The sequence below is a fragment of the Phyllobates terribilis genome, unplaced genomic scaffold, assembly GCF_046119375.1.
Source record: "Phyllobates terribilis strain yellow unplaced genomic scaffold, ASM4611937v1 Scaffold_10__3_contigs__length_209671492, whole genome shotgun sequence".
NCBI lineage: Eukaryota > Metazoa > Chordata > Amphibia > Anura > Dendrobatidae > Phyllobates > Phyllobates terribilis.
The window spans coordinates 192888607-192904519 of NW_027362770.1; the positions used below are offsets into that span (position 1 = coordinate 192888607).

The window sequence follows — 15913 nt, forward strand, 5'->3', positions numbered from 1 at the left end:
CGCAGACAGACTTCTATCCTGTGGACCGGTGATCGTCAGTAACACGTGAACAGCGGATGACGAGCCTTGCGCCTTCCCTGTCTTCTGCCTCCGCAGCACGTGGTCCAGTGCGTCTTCGTGGCCATTCGCACCATCGGTAACATCGTGATCGTCACGACTCTGCTGCAGTTTATGTTCGCCTGTATCGGGGTGCAGCTGTTCAAGGTGAGCAGCAACATAAAGACAGATGGTTTAGGGGCGCCGCTTATCATCAGCAGGAGATAGCGGTAATCTGCAGGATTTTGTGCAGGTTCAGCTCCTGCTGATCTGTTACCCCCCAGAGGCTTTGTCAGTGGGTGGGACGAAGAAGGGGGGAGGCTCCTGCTGCAGCTGTGAGGAGAGACATGTCTGATTTACTGAAGATTTCCTGATATTTCTCAGTTTTACTTGTAATATGGGACAGAGTAGGGTCAAAGGAAAGGAGGACGCTGTGGGATTCACTGATAATAACGATCCAATCTGTGATTTCAGGGGAAGCTCTACAGCTGCTCCGACAGCTCGAAGACTACGGAGGCCGAGTGCAAGTATGTTGTGTGTCCGAAAGATTATTTTTGCTCTGCCTACATACATCATTGAAGGGGAACAATCTATTTTACATCCAAGGACTGAAATCCATTTTTTACAAAGGGAAGCTGTCAGGATGATTTTCATATCATCCTAACATAACAATAAAATAAATATCTGTCTTATGGGTAATCTGATGTGCCAGCACTGACAAATGAAGCTTTAAAGGGAGTTGTTCGCCCCCCAAAATACAAATTGAATATTTATTTAGGGGACTTAGCCCCATAAAAATTATACCAGCAGTATATAGCTTACTGGAGCCAAGGATCAAAGTGTAGCTACAGACAGAAACCAAGGATCAGAGTGTGGCTGCAGATAGGAGCCAAGGATCAGAGTGTGGCAGCAGATAGGAGCCAAGGATCAGAGTGTGGCAGCAGATAGGAGCCAAGGATCAAAGTGTGGCCACAGACAGGAGCCAAGGATCAGAGTGTGGCAGCAGATAGGAGCCAAGGATCAGAGTATGGCTGCAGATAGGAGCCAAGGATCAGAGTGTGGCTGCAGATAGGAGCCACGGATCAGAGTGTGGCAGCAGACAGGAGCCACGGATCAGAGTGTGGCTGAAGACAGGAGCCAATGATCAGAGTGTGGCTGCAGATAGGAGCCAAGGATCAGAGTGTGGCTGCAGATAGGAGCCAAGGATCAGAGTGTGGCTGCAGATAGGAGCCAAGGATCAGAGTGTGGCTGCAGATAGGAGCCAAGGATCAGAGTGTGGCTGCAGACAGGAGCCAAGGATCAGAGTGTGGCTGCATATAGGAGCCAAGGATCAGAGTGTGGCTGCAGATAGGAGCCAAGGATCAGAGTGTGGCTGCAGATAGGAGCCAAGGATCAGAGTGTGGCTGCAGACAGGAGCCAAGGATCAGAGTGTGGCTGCATATAGGAGCCAAGGATCAGAGTGTGGCTGCAGGTAGGAGCCAAGGATCAAAGTGTGGCTGCAGACAGGAGCCAAGGATCAGAGTGTGGCCACAGACAGGAGCCAAGGATCAAAGTATGGCTGCAGACAGGAGCCATCAGAGTGTGGCAGCAGATAGGAGCTAAGGATCAGAGTGTGGCTGGAGACAGGAGCCATCAGAGTGTAGCAGCTGATAGGAGCTAAGGATCAGAGTGTAGCTGCAGATAGGAGCCAAGGATCAGATTGTGGCTGCAGATAGGAGCCAAGGATCAGAGTGTGACAGCAGACAGGAGCCAAGGATCAGAGTGTGGCTGCAGATAGGAGCCAAGGATCAGAGTGTGGCTGCAGATAGGAGCCAAGGATCAGAGTGTGGCTGCAGATAGGAGCCACGGATCAAAGTGTGGCAGCAGACAGGAGCCACGGATCAGAGTGTGGCTGAAGACAGGAGCCAATGATCAGAGTGTGGCTGCAGATAGGAGCCAAGGATCAGAGTGTGGCTGCAGATAGGAGCCAAGGATCAGAGTGTGGCTGCAGATAGGAGCCAAGGATCAGAGTGTGGCTGCAGATAGTAGCCAAGGATCAGAGTGTGGCTGCAGATAGGAGCCAAGGATCAGATTGTGGCTGCAGATAGGAGCCAAGGATCAGAGTGTGACAGCAGACAGGAGCCACGGATCAGAGTGTGGCAGCAGATAGGAGCCAATGATCAGAGTGTAGCTGCAGACAGGAGCCACGGATCAGAGTGTGGCAGCGGTCAGGAGCCACGGATCAGAGTGTGGCCACAGATCAGAGTGTGGCCGTGGACAGGAGCCACGGATCAGAGCGTGGCTGCAGACAGAAACCAAAGATCAGAGTGTGGCAGCAGATAGGAGCCAAGGATCAGAGTGTGGCAGCAGATAGGAGCCAAGGATCAAAGTGTGGCCACAGACAGGAGCCAAGGATCAGAGTGTGGCAGCAGATAGGAGCCAAGGATCAGAGTGTGGCTGCAGACAGGAGCCAAGGATCAGAGTGTGGCTGCATATAGGAGCCAAGGATCAGAGTGTGGCAGCAGATAGGAGCCAAGGATCAGAGTGTGGCTGCAGGTAGGAGCCAAGGATCAAAGTGTGGCTGCAGACAGGAGCCAAGGATCAGAGTGTGGCCACAGACAGGAGCCAAGGATCAAAGTATGGCTGCAGACAGGAGCCATCAGAGTGTGGCAGCAGATAGGAGCTAAGGATCAGAGTGTGGCTGGAGACAGGAGCCATCAGAGTGTAGCAGCTGATAGGAGCTAAGGATCAGAGTGTAGCTGCAGATAGGAGCCAAGGATCAGATTGTGGATGCAGATAGGAGCCAAGGATCAGAGTGTGGCTACAGATAGGAGCCACGGATCAGAGTGTGGCAGCAGACAGGAGCCACGGATCAGAGTGTGGCTGAAGACAGGAGCCAATGATCAGAGTGTGGCTGCAGATAGGAGCCAAGGATCAGAGTGTGGCTGCAGATAGGAGCCAAGGATCAGAGTGTGGCTGCAGATAGGAGCCAAGGATCAGAGTGTGGCTGCAGATAGGAGCCAAGGATCAGAGTGTGGCTGCAGATAGTAGCCAAGGATCAGAGTGTGGCTGCAGATAGGAGCCAAGGATCAGATTGTGGCTGCAGATAGGAGCCAAGGATCAGAGTGTGACAGCAGACAGGAGCCACGGATCAGAGTGTGGCAGCAGATAGGAGCCAATGATCAGAGTGTGGCTGCAGACAGGAGCCACGGATCAGAGTGTGGCCACGGATCAGAGTGTGGCAGCAGATAGGAGCCAATGATCAGAGTGTGGCAGCGGTCAGGAGCCACGGATCAGAGTGTGGCCACGGATCAGAGTGTGGCCGTGGACAGGAGCCACGGATCAGAGCGTGGCTGCAGACAGAAACCAAAGATCAGAGTGTGGCAGCAGATAGGAGCCACGGATCAGAGTGTGGCAGCAGACAGGAGCCAAGGATCAGAGTGTGGCAGCAGACAGGAGCCAAGGATCAGAGTGTGGCAGCAGACAGGAGCCAAGGATCAGAGTGTGGCTGCAGATAGGAGCCACGGATCAGAGTTTGGCCGCGGACAGGAGCCACGGATCAGAGCGTGGCAGCGGTCTGGAGCCACAGATCAGAGCGTGGCCGTGGACAGGAGCCATGGATCAGAGCATGGCCGCGGACAGGAGCCACGGATCAGAGCGTGGCTGCAGATAGGAGCCAAGGATCAGAGTATGGCAGCGGACAGGAGCCACAGATCAGAGCGTGGCCGCGGACAGGAGCCACGGATCAGAGTGTGGCTGCAGATAGGAGCCAAGGATCAGAGTGTGGCTACAGATAGGAGCCAAGGATCAGAGTGTGGCAGGAGATAGGAGCCAAGGATCAGAGTGTGGCTGCAGATAGGAGCCAAGGATCAGAGTGTGGCAACAGATAGGAGCCAAGGATCAGAGTGTGTCTGCAGATAGGAGCCAAGGATCAGAGTGTGTCTGCAGACAGAAACCAAAGATCAGAGTGTGGCAGCAGATAGGAGCCAATGATCAGAGTGTGGCAGCAGATAGGAGCCACGGATCAGAGTGTGGCAGCAGACAGGAGCCAAGGATCAGAGTGTGGCTGCAGACAGGAGTAACGGATCAGAGTTTGGCCGCGGACAGGAGCGACGGATCAGAGCGTGGCAGCGGTCTGGAGCCACGGATCAGAGCGTGGCCGTGGACAGGAGCCATGGATCAGAGCATGGCCGCGGACAGGAGCCACGGATCAGAGCGTGGCCGCAGATAGGAGCCAAGGATCAGATCGTGGCTGCAGATAGGAGCCAAGGATCAGAGTGTGGCTGCAAATAGGAGCCAAGGATCAGAGCATGGCCGCAGACAGAAGCCAAGGATCAGAGCGTGGCCGCAGATAGGAGCCAAGGATCAGAGTGTGGCTGCAGATAGGAGCCAAGGATCAGAGTGTGGCTGCAGATAGGAGCTAAGAATCAGAGCATGGCCGCAGACTGAAGCCAAGGATCAGAGCGTGGCTGCAGATAGGAGCCAAGGATCAGAGTGTGGCTGCAGATAGGAGCCAAGGATCAGAGTGTGGCTGCAGATAGGAGCCAAGGATCAGAGTATGGCTGCAGACAGGAGCCAAGGATCAGAGTGTGGCAGCAGATAGGAGCTAATGATCAGAGTGTGGCTGTAGATAGGAGCCAAGGATCAGAGTGTGTCTGCAGATAGGAGCCAAGGATCAGAGTGTGTCTGCAGATAGGAGCCAAGGATCAGAGTATGGCAGCAGATAGGAGCCAAGGATCAGAGTGTGGCAGCAGATAGAAGCCAAGGATCAGAGTGTGGCTGCAGATAGGAGCCAAGGATCAGAGTGTGGCAGCGGATAGGAGCCAAGGATCAGAGTGTGGCTGCAGATAGGAGCCAAGGATCAGAGTGTGGCAGCAGATAGGAGCTAAGGATCAGAGTGTGGCTGCAGACAGGAGCCAAGGATCAGAGCGTGGCCGCAGATAGGAGCCAAGGATCAGAGTGTGGCTGCAGATAGGAGCCAATGATCAGAGTGTGGCCACAGACAGGAGCCAGAGATCAGAGTGTGGCCACAGACAGGAGCCAGAGATCAGAATGTGGCCGCAGACAGGAGCCAGAGATCAGAGTGTGGCCGCAGACAGGAGCCAGAGATCAGAGTGTGGCCGCAGACAGGAGCTAGAGATCAGAGTGTGGCTGCAGACAGGAGTCAGAGATCAGAGCGTGTCCGCAGACAGGAGCCAGAGATCAGAGCGTGTCCGCAGACAGGAGCCAGAGATCAGAGCGTGTCCGCAGACAGGAGCCAGAGATCAGAGCGTGGCCACAGACAGGAGCCAGAGATCAGAGTGTGGCCACAGACAGGAGCTAGAGATCAGAGTGTGGCCACAGACAGGAGCTAGAGATCAGAGTGTGGCCACAGACAGGAGCCAGAGATCAGAGTGTGGCACAGACAGGAGCCAGAGATCAGAGTGTGGCCACAGACAGGAGCCAGAGATCAGAGTGTGGCCACAGACAGGAGCCAGAGATCAGAGTGTGGCCACAGACAGGAGCTAGAGATCAGAGTGTGGCCACAGACAGGAGCTAGAGATCAGAGTGTGGCCACAGACAGGAGCTAGAGATCAGAGTGTGGCCACAGACAGGAGCCAGAGATCAGAGTGTGGCCACAGACAGGAGCCAGAGATCAGAGTGTGGCCACAGACAGGAGCCAGAGATCAGAGTGCAGCTGTCCCCACAATGAGCACACCGCCGGGCTCCTCGAGTGTCTGTGCAGACGCGCATGAATATGGATTGTAAATTCTATACTGCTTGTATGATTATTGTTTGGATAACTCCCCTATATACATGTTTAAGAAGTTTAATTTGCATTTTTTGGGGTGACCGACTTCCTTTAAAGCCACATGCAAATTAGCCTTAAACCCTATTCAAATTCAAGTCTACAATCCCATCCGGAGCTGCATTTACAGTTCTGCTACATATCTGCTCAGCCACAGCCCAAACTACATTGTTATAGGACTGAGTGTACACTACATCTGCTGTAATGCAGCACAGCGGAGCAAACACACAACCAGGAATTGTAAATGCAGCTCTGGATGTGACTGGAGGATGATATACCATGTACCTATACGGTTAGTAAAGTTCTGGGACTGAACGCTGAATGTTGTACTATGCAGGGGGAAGTACATCACCTACAAGGACGGCGACGTGTCGCAACCGATGATCCAGGAACGCAACTGGGAGAACAGCAAATTCGACTTCGATAATGTCCTGGATGCCATGATGGCGCTCTTCACAGTTTCCACCTTTGAGGGTTGGCCGGAGTGAGTTGTGGGAATTCGGAGAGTTTGAGGGTTTTAAAAAATGCGGCTTCTTTCTTCCAGAAACAGCGCCTCTTCTGCCCTGTCTCTGGTACTGCAACTCCATGGAAATAAATGTGATGCAATACCAGGCACAACCTGTGGACAGGGGTGGCGCTGTTTTTGAAACAATCCGTTATTGAAGACTTGCTGTAAATTCGAGAGGGCAGTTCCTCAATGACGGTTGTCCATTGTCACCGAGGACGTGTTACTATTCATCATGATGATGAGCAGTGACTGACGCCGGTAGATCTGTATTATTAGCTCCTGTGTGGGCCGCGCTCGCTGACAAGTCTTAATCAAATCCATCCATTATTTTATAAAGCCGTTTAATATCTGTGGTGACGTCACCGATCACAGGAGCGGCGATCGCGGCTCCGTGTCCTCGGATAACCAAATCCTAATTAGATTGTGAAAGGAAATATCTGCTGTGTCCGCCGCTTCTACTGGCAGTGCCAGTATTTTACTCCACGTAAGAGGCGGCAGATGGGGCTCATGTGGGCCGAGGTTTTTTGGCACCAGGCAGAGAACCGGTTAGGTTGATGCGTCCTGTAAACACCGGCCTGACTTGTAAGAAGACGACGCAGGTATCAGACACCAGCAATATGATTTCATAGAGATAAAGAAAACCATACTTTAAAAGCCGCCGGGGTCCTCTTGACTGTCAATCATTGGCAGCGGGCGGGGAGAAGTCGCCGGGACCCCTTGACTGTCAATCATTGGCAGCGGGCGGGGAGAAGTCGCCGGGACCCCTTGACTGTCAATCATTGGCAGCGGGCAGGGAGAAGTCGCCGGGGACCCCTTGACTGTCAATCATTGGCAGCGGGTGGGGAGAAGCCGCCGGGGACCCCTTGACTGTCAATCATTGGCAGCGGGCAGGGAGAAGTCGCCGGGGACCCCTTGACTGTCAATCATTGGCAGCGGGCGGAGAGAAGCCGCCGGGGACCCCTTGACTGTCAATCATTGGCAGCGGGCGGGGAGAAGCCGCCGGGGACCCCTTGACTGTCAATCATTGGCAGCGGGCGGGGAGAAGTCGCCGGGGACCCGCCTGTCTGACTATGTTTTCTCCTATACGCCGCAGCATTTCAGAGTCATACAGCGGTGTCTGATACTTGTAGCCTGCGGATGGAGCAGCATGTATCAGCTGTCAGCTTCCGTTTAAATCTTTCCTAATTTCACCTTTTATCTCGGCTCCATTGGTTTCAGATGTGTTCATCCCCTTTGACTACTGATTCCTGTCCATATCCTGTAATGTAAGGACTGATGTAAAAACAAATGAGATTTTCAGAAAACTAGCAGCAGTTTCCTGAAACTCAGACTAAAGATGCCGAAAGCTATTCCTCCCAACCTCCCCATACACACTCAGATCTGCTCTCACTACGGAGAGGGGAATGAGCCACTGCCAGACATGCGTCTCCTCCAGACCCCCCGTCCTCCTCCAAGCCCCTTCTCCAGATACCTCTGTCCCCTTCTCTAGACCCCTCTGTCCCCTTTCCCAGATCCCTCTGTCCCCTCCGCCACACACCTATGTCTCCTCCTCCAGACCCCTCTGAGCACATATGTCTCCTCCAGACCCCCTTCCTCCTCCAGACCATCTGTATTCATTCTCCAGACACCTCTGTCCCCCCATCCAAATCCCTCTGTCACCCTCCTTCAGAACCCCATGTCTCCTCCTCCAGACTCCTCTATCTCCTCCTTCAGACACCTGTCTCCTTTCTCCAGGCCCCTCTGTCCCCTTCTCCAGGTCCCTTCTATCCCCTCCAGCCACCTCTGTCTCCTTTCTCCACACACCTGTCCCCTCCTCCACATCCCAATGTCCCCTCCTCCAGATCCCCATGTCCTCCTCAAGACCTCTCTATCTCCTCCTCCAGACATCTCTGTCTCCTTTCTCCAGGCCCTTCTGAGCACATAGGTCTCCTCCAGACTCCCCTGACCTCCTCTATGCCCCTCTGTCCCCTTCTCCAGACCCCTCTGTCCCCTCCTGCAGGCCCCTCTGTCCCCTCCTCCAGGCCCCTCTGTCGCCTCCTCCAGGCCCCTCTGTCCCCTCCTCCAGGCCCCTCTGCCCCCTCCTCCAGGCCCCTCTGCCCCCTCCTACAGGCCCCTCTGTCCTTTTCCAGACCCCTCTGTCCCCTCCTGCAGGCCCCTCTGTCCCCTCCTCCAGACCCCTCTGTCGTCTCCTCCAGGCCCCTCTGTCCCCTCCTACAGGCCCCTCTGTCCCCTCCTACAGGCCCCTCTGTCCCCTTCTCCAGACCCCTCTGTCCCCTTTTCCAGACCCCTCTGTCCCCTTCTCCAGACCCCTCTGTTCCCTCCTCCAGACCCCTCTGTTGCCTCCTCCAGACCCCTCTGTTGCCTCCCCAGGCTCCTCTGTCCCCTCCTCCAGGCCACTCTGCCCACTCCTGCAGGCCCCTCTGTCCCCTCCTCCAGATCCCTCTGTCCCCTCCTCTAGACCCCTCAGTGCCCTCCTACAGGCCCCTCTACCCTCTCCTACAGGCCCCTCTTTCAGGCCCCTCTTCCAGGCCCCTCTGTCCCCTCCTCCAGGCCCCTCTGTCCCCTTCTCCAGACCCCTCTGTCCCCTCCTGCAGGCCCCTCTGTCTTCTCCTGCAGGCCCCTCTGTCCTCTTCTCCAGACCCTCTGTTCCCTCCTCCAGGCTCCTCTGCCCCCTCCTCCAGGCCACTCTGCCCCCTCCTCCAGGCCCCTCTGCTCCCTCCTCCAGGCCACTCTGCACCCTCCTCCAGGCCACTCTGTCCCCTCCTCCAGGCCACTCTGTCCCCTCCTCCAGGCCACTCTGTCCCCTCCTCCAGGCCACTCTGCCCCCTCTTCCAGGCCCCTCTGTCCCCTCCTACAGGCCCCTCTACCCCCTTCTACAGGCCCCTCTTTCAGGCCCCTCTGTCCCCTCCTCCAGGCCCCTCTGTCCCCTTCTCCAGACCCCTCTGTTCCCTCCTCCAGGCCCCTCTGTCCCCTCCTGCAGGCCCCTCTGTCCTCTTCTCCAGACCCTCTGTTCCCTCCTCCAGGCTCCTCTGCCCCCTCCTCCAGGCTCCTCTGCCCCCTCCTCCAGGCCACTCTGCCCCCTCCTCCAGGCCCCTCTGCTCCCTCCTCCAGGCCACTCTGCACCCTCCTCCAGGCCACTCTATCCCCTCCTCCAGGCCACTCTATCCCCTCCTCCAGGCCACTCTATCCCCTCCTCCAGGCCACTCTGTCCCCTCCTCCAGGCCCCTCTGTCCCCTTCTCCAGACCCCTCTGTCCCCTTCTCCAGACCCCTCTGTTCCCTCCTCCAGACCCCTCTGTTGCCTCCTCCAGACCCCTCTGTTGCCTCCTCCAGGCCACTCTGCCCCCTCCTGCAGGCCCCTCTGTCCCCTCCTCTAGACCCCTCTGTGCCCTCCTCCAGGCCCCTCTGTCCCCTCCTACAGGCCCCTCTACCCCTCCTACAGGCCCCTCTTTCAGGCCCCTCTTCCAGGCCCCTCTGTCCCCTCCTCCAGGCCCCTCTGTCCCCTTCTCCAGACCCCTCTGTCCCCTCCTGCAGGCCCCTCTGTCCCCTCCTGCAGGCCCCTCTGTCCTCTTCTCCAGACCCTCTGTTCCCTCCTCCAGGCTCCTCTGCCCCCTCCTCCAGGCCACTCTGCCCCCTCCTCCAGGCCCCTCTGCTCCCTCCTCCAGGCCACTCTGCACCCTCCTCCAGGCCACTCTATCCCCTCCTCCAGGCCACTCTGTCCCCTCCTCCAGGCCACTCTGCCCCCTCTTCCAGGCCCCCTCTGTCCCCTCCTACAGGCCCCTCTACCCCCTCCTACAGGCCCCTCTTTCAGGCCCCTCTTCCAGGCCCCTCTGTCCCCTCCTCCAGGCCCCTCTGTCCCCTTCTCCAGACCCCTCTGTTCCCTCCTCCAGGCCCCTCTGTCCCCTCCTGCAGGCCCCTCTGTCCTCTTCTCATGACCCTCTGCCCCCTCCTCCAGGCCACTCTGCCCCCTCCTCCAGGCCACTCTGCACCCTCCTCCAGGCCACTCTGCACCCTCCTCCAGGCCACTCTGCACCCTCCTCCAGGCCACTCTATCCCCTCCTCCAGGCCCCTCTGCCCCCTCTTCCAGGCCCCTCTGTCCCCTCCTCCAGGCCCCTCCTCCAGGCCCCTCTGTCCCCTCCTTAAGACCCCTTTGTCCACTCCTCTAGACCCCTCTGTCCCCTCCTCCAGGCCCCTCTTTCCCCTCCTACAGGCCCCTCTGTCCCCTTCTCTAGACCTCTCTGTTCCCTCCTCCAGGCCCCTCTGTCCCTTTCTCCAGACCCCTCTGTCCCCTCCAGCAGGCCCCTGTCCCCTCCTCCAGACCCCTCTGTTCCCTCCTCCAGACCCCTCTGTGTCCTCCTCCAGGCTCCTCTGCCCCCTCCTCCAGGCTCCTCTGCCCCCTCCTCCAGGCCCCTCTGTTCCCTCCTCCAGGCCCCTCTGTTCCCTCCTCCAGGCCCCTCTTTCAGGCCCCTCTGTCCCCTTCTCCAGACCCCTCTGTTCCCTCCTCCAGGCCCCTCTGTCCCCTCCTGCAGGCCCCTCTGTCCTCTTCTCCAGACCCTCTGTTCCCTCCTCCAGGCTCCTCTGCCCCCTCCTCCAGGCCACTCTGCCCCCTCCTCCAGGCCCCTCTGCTCCCTCCTCCAGGCCACTCTGCACCCTCCTCCAGGCCACTCTGCACCCTCCTCCAGGCCCCTCCTCCTGGCCCCTCTGTCCCCTTTTCCAGACCCCTCTGTCCCCTCCTGCAGGCCCTTCTGTCCCCTCCTCCAGACTCCTCTGTCCCCTCCTCTAGACCCCTCTGTCCCCTCCTCCAGGCCCCTCTTTCCCCTCCTACAGGCCCCTCTGCCCCCTCCTACAGGCCCCTCTGTCCCCTTCTCCAGACCCCTCTGCTCCCTCCTCCAGGCCCCTCTGTCCCCTTCTCCAGACCCCTCTGTTCCCTCCTCCAGGCTCCTCTACCCCCTCCTCCAGGCCACTCTGTCCCCTTCTCCAGACCCCTCTGCTCCCTCCTCCAGGCCCCTCTGTCCCCTTCTCCAGACCCCTCTGTTCCCTCCTCCAGGCTCTTCTGCCCCCCCTCCAGGCCACTCTGTCCCCTTCTCCAGACCCCTCTGCTCCCTCCTCCAGGCCCCTCTGTCCCCTTCTCCAGATCCCTCTGTTCCCTCCTCCAGACCCCTCTGTTCCCTCCTCCAGACCCCTCTATCCCCTTCTCCAGACCGCTGTGTCCCCTCCTGCACGCCCCTCTGTCTCCTCCTCCAGACCCCTGTGTCCCCTCCTACAGGCCCCTTTGCCCCCTCTTCCAGGCCCCTCTGTCCCCTCCTCCAGGGCCCTCTGTCCCTTACTCAAGACCCCTCTGTCCCTTCCTCCAGGCCCCTCTGTCCCCTTGTCCAGACCCCTCTGTTCCCTTCTCCAGACCCCTCTGTCCCCTCCTCCAGGCCCCTCTGCCCCCTCCTCCAGGCCCCTCTGCCCCCTCCTCCAGACCCCTCTGCCCCCTCCTCCAGACCCCTCTGCCCCCTCTTCCAGGCTCCTCTGCCCCCTCCTCCAGACCCCTCTGTCCTCTCTCTAGACCCCTCTGTCCCCTTCTCCAGACCCCTCTGTCCTCTTCTCTAGACCCCTCTGTCCCCTTCTCCAGACCTCTCTACCCCTCCTCCAGACCCCTCTGTTCCCTTCTCCAGACCCCTCTGTCCCCTCCTCCAGGCCCCTCTGCCCCCTCCTCCAGGCCCCTCTTTCCCCCCTCCAGACCCCTCTGCCCCCTCCTCCAGACCCCTCTGCCCCCTCTTCCAGGCTCCTCTGCCCCCTCCTCCAGACCCCTCTGTCCTCTTCTCTAGACCCCTCTGTCCCCTTCTCCAGACCTCTCTACCCCCTCCTCCAGACCCCTCTGTTCCCTTCTCCAGACCCCTCTGTTCCCTCCTCCAGGCCCCTCTGCCCCCTCTTCCAGACCCCTCTGTCCCCTCCTCCAGACCCCTCTGTTCCATTCTCCAGACCTCTCTGCCCCCTCCTCCAGACCCCCCTGTCCCCTCCTCCAGGCCCCTCTGCCCCCTCTTCCAGACCCCTCTGTCCCCTACTCAAGGCCCCTCTGTCCCTTCCTCCAGACCCCTCTGTCCCCTTGTTCAGACCCCTCTGTCCCCTCGTCCAGACCCCTCTGTCCCCTCCTCCAGGCCCCTCTGTCCCCTCCTCCAGGCCCCTCTGCCCCCTCCTCCAGGCCCCTCTGTCCCCTCCTCCAGGCCCCTCTGCCCCCTCCTCCAGGCCCCTCTGCCCCCTCTTCCAGACCCCTCTGCCCCCTCTTCCAGACCCCTCTGCCCCCTCTTCCAGGCTCCTCTGCCCCCTCCTCCAGGCCTCTCTGTCCCTTCCACCAGTCCCCTCTGTCCCCTTGTCCAGACCCCTCTGTCACCTCCTGCAGCCCCCTCTGAGCACAGATCTATGTGCTCATCTACATAGCGGACGGATGCATGCAGTAAAAATTGGACCATGCTGTGATTTTTTGCTAGCTGACCTGACGTCTGTGTGGAAAATCGGCCCCGTGCAGATGCACATTGGCAGCAGCCGATCTGTGTACGGTACGTTGTGCACGGACCAAACATACCTTCATGTGAGTGTATAAGAAAGCAGGGGTGACAGGTTCATTAAATGTGGATCCATGCTATTAAAGTGCCCTTCATGCACAGTGCCCCCTGCAGGGTGTTGGTGGACTAGCCACGGCTCCAGGCCACGTTTCAGTCTTCAGGCAGCAGTGTGACTTATGTTGGTCGGTGACAGACGCTGTCTCTTGTGCTTTTTTCAGGCTGCTGTATAGAGCCATTGACTCCCACACTGAGGACATAGGTCCCATCTACAACCACCGAGTGGAGATTTCCATCTTTTTCATCATCTACATCATCATAATCGCCTTCTTCATGATGAACATTTTCGTAGGTTTCGTCATTGTCACGTTTCAGGAGCAGGGAGAGCAGGAATATAAGAACTGCGAGCTGGACAAGAACCAGGTATGGAAGACGGGGAGATGCCAGGGAGGAGGCGTCCATGGCTTTACATTTAAAGGGACAGTACACCTTATCTCGGCTTAATGTTCTGTATTGTTCACTGTTTTCAGCTGGCTGGGGAGGGCGGGATTGGGGGACAAGGGACTATAAACTATTGCATCCTTTTACTTGCTATTTCATGCTGCGGAGAGGCATGTGAATGCCGTCTATAGCTCCCTGTTATCAGCCATTGCAGGTTGAGGAGAGACAAAAAGTGTCCATACACATCAGACTAAAGGCCGACAGCTGAAAGTCAGACCGGCCGACAGAAAATGTCAGCGGAGTGTGCTCACGCAAGAGGTCAGGGGGAAACCATGTCGGCCGAGCGTAGTCCGCCTGTGTATGGGCGAGGTGGGGAGAACAGCTGTCAGCCAATCTGAGCGTGCATGTCTGTGATTGGGGGAGGAAAAAATGTTGTCTAAATGTGCATGAGTACAAGGAGAAGAATGGCGGAGGAGTGTGCATGAGTACGGGGGTGGGGAGGGGCATCAGTCGGCTGAGCGTACATGTGTACGGGGGTGGGGAGGAGCATCAGTCGGCTGAGCGTACATGTGTACGGGGGTGGGGAGAACAGCTGTGGGCTCAGCGTACATGTGTACGGGGGTGGGGAGGAGCATCAGTCCTAAGCGTACATGTGTAAGGGGGTGGGGAGGAGCATCAGTCGGCTGAGCGTACATGTGTACGGGGGTGGGGAGGAGCATCAGTCCTAAGCGTACATGTGTACGGGGGTGGGGAGGAGCATCAGTCGGCTGAGCGTACATGTGTACGGGGGTGGGGAGGAGCATCAGTCTGCTGAGCGTACATGTGTACGGGGGTGAGGAGGAGCATCAGTCGGCTGAGCGTACATGTGTACGGGGGTGGGGAGGAGCATCAGTGGGCTGAACGTACATGTGTACGGGGGTGGGGAGGAGCATCAGTCGGCTGAGCGTACATGTATACGGGGGTGGGGAGGAGCATCAGTCGGCTGAACGTACATGTGTACGGGGGTGGGGAGGAGCATCAGTCGGCTGAGCGTACATGTGTACGGGGGTGGGGAGGAGCATCAGTCAGCTGAACGTACATGTGTACGGGGGTGGGGAGGAGCATCAGTCGGCTGAACGTACATGTGTACGGGGGTGGGGAGGAGCATCAGTCGGCTCAGCGTACATGTGTACGGGGGTGGGGAGGAGCATCAGTCGGCTGAGCGTACATGTGTACGGGGGTGGGGAGGAGCATCAGTCGGCTCAGCGTACATGTGTACGGGGGTGGGGAGGAGCATCAGTCGGCTGAGCGTACATGTGTACGGGGGTGGGGAGGAGCATCAGTCGGCTGAGCGTACATGTGTACAGGGGTGGGGAGGAGCATCAGTCGGCTGAGCGTACATGTGTACGGGGGTGGGGAGGAGCATCAGTCGGCTGAGCGTACATGTGTACGGGGGTGAGGAGGAGCATCAGTCGGCTGAGCGTACATGTGTACGGGGGTGGGGAGGAGCATCAGTCGGCTGAGCGTACATGTGTACGGGGGTGAGGAGGAGCATCAGTCGGCTGAGCGTACATGTGTACGGGGGTGAGGAGGAGCATCAGTCGGCTGAGTGTACATGTGTACAGGGGTGAGGAGGAGCATCAGTGGGCTGAGCGTACATGTGTACAGGGGTGGGGAGGAGCATCAGTGGGCTGAGCGTACATGTGTACAGGGGTGAGGAGGAGCATCAGTCGGCTGAGCGTACATGTGTACGGGGGTGGGGAGGAGCATCAGTCGGCTGAGCGTACATGTGTACAGGGGTGGGGAGGAGCATCAGTCGGCTGAGCGTACATGTGTACGGGGGTGAGGAGGAGCATCAGTCGGCTGAGCGTACATGTGTACGGGGGTGGGGAGGAGCATCAGTCGGCTGAGCGTACATGTGTACGGGGGTGAGGAGGAGCATCAGTCGGCTGAGCGTACATGTGTACGGGGGTGGGGAGGAGCATCAGTCGGCTGAGCGTACATGTGTTCAGGGGTGGGGAGGAGCATCAGTCGGCTGAGCGTACATGTGTACGGGGGTGGGGAGGAGCATCAGTCGGCTGAGCGTACATGTGTACGGGGGTGGGGAGGAGCATCAGTCGGCTGAGCGTACATGTGTACGGGGGTGGGGAGGAGCATCAGTCGGCTGAGCGTACATGTGTACGGGGGTGAGGAGGAGCATCAGTCGGCTGAGCGTACATGTGTACGGGGGAGGGGAGGAGCATCAGTTGGCTGTGCGTACATGTGTACGGGGGTGAGGAGGAGCATCAGTCGGCTGAGCGTACATGTGTACGGGGGTGAGGAGGAGCATCAGTGGGTTGAGTGTACATGTGTACGGGGGTGGGGAGGAGCATCAGTCGGCTGAGCGTACATGTGTACGGGGGGGGGGAGGAGCATCAGTCGGCTGAGCGTACATGTGTACGGGGGTGAGGAGGAGCATCAGTCGGTTGAGCGTACATGTGTACGGGGGAGGGGAGGAGCATCAGTTGGCTGTGCGTACATGTGTACGGGGGTGAGGAGAAGCATCAGTCGGCTGAGCGTACATGTGTACGGGGGTGAGGAGGAGCATCAGTGGGTTGAGTGTACATGTGTACGGGGGTGGGGAGGAGCATCAGTGGGCT

The 15913-nt window shown here is 58.2% G+C and overlaps 1 protein-coding gene across 9 annotated transcripts in view; it reads left to right on the forward strand.

Moving 5' to 3' along the window:
- Positions 1-15913, forward strand: part of CACNA1C (calcium voltage-gated channel subunit alpha1 C) — a 553842-nt gene that overhangs the window by 460260 nt on the left and 77669 nt on the right. For all 9 annotated transcript variants that reach the window (XM_073650394.1, XM_073650389.1, XM_073650392.1 and 6 more), the window contains 4 exons: positions 97-204; positions 511-563; positions 6141-6287; positions 13076-13277. In XM_073650394.1, the coding sequence (XP_073506495.1) occupies positions 97-204; positions 511-563; positions 6141-6287; positions 13076-13277 (510 nt within the window). The remainder of the gene's footprint in view (positions 1-96; positions 205-510; positions 564-6140; positions 6288-13075; positions 13278-15913) is intronic.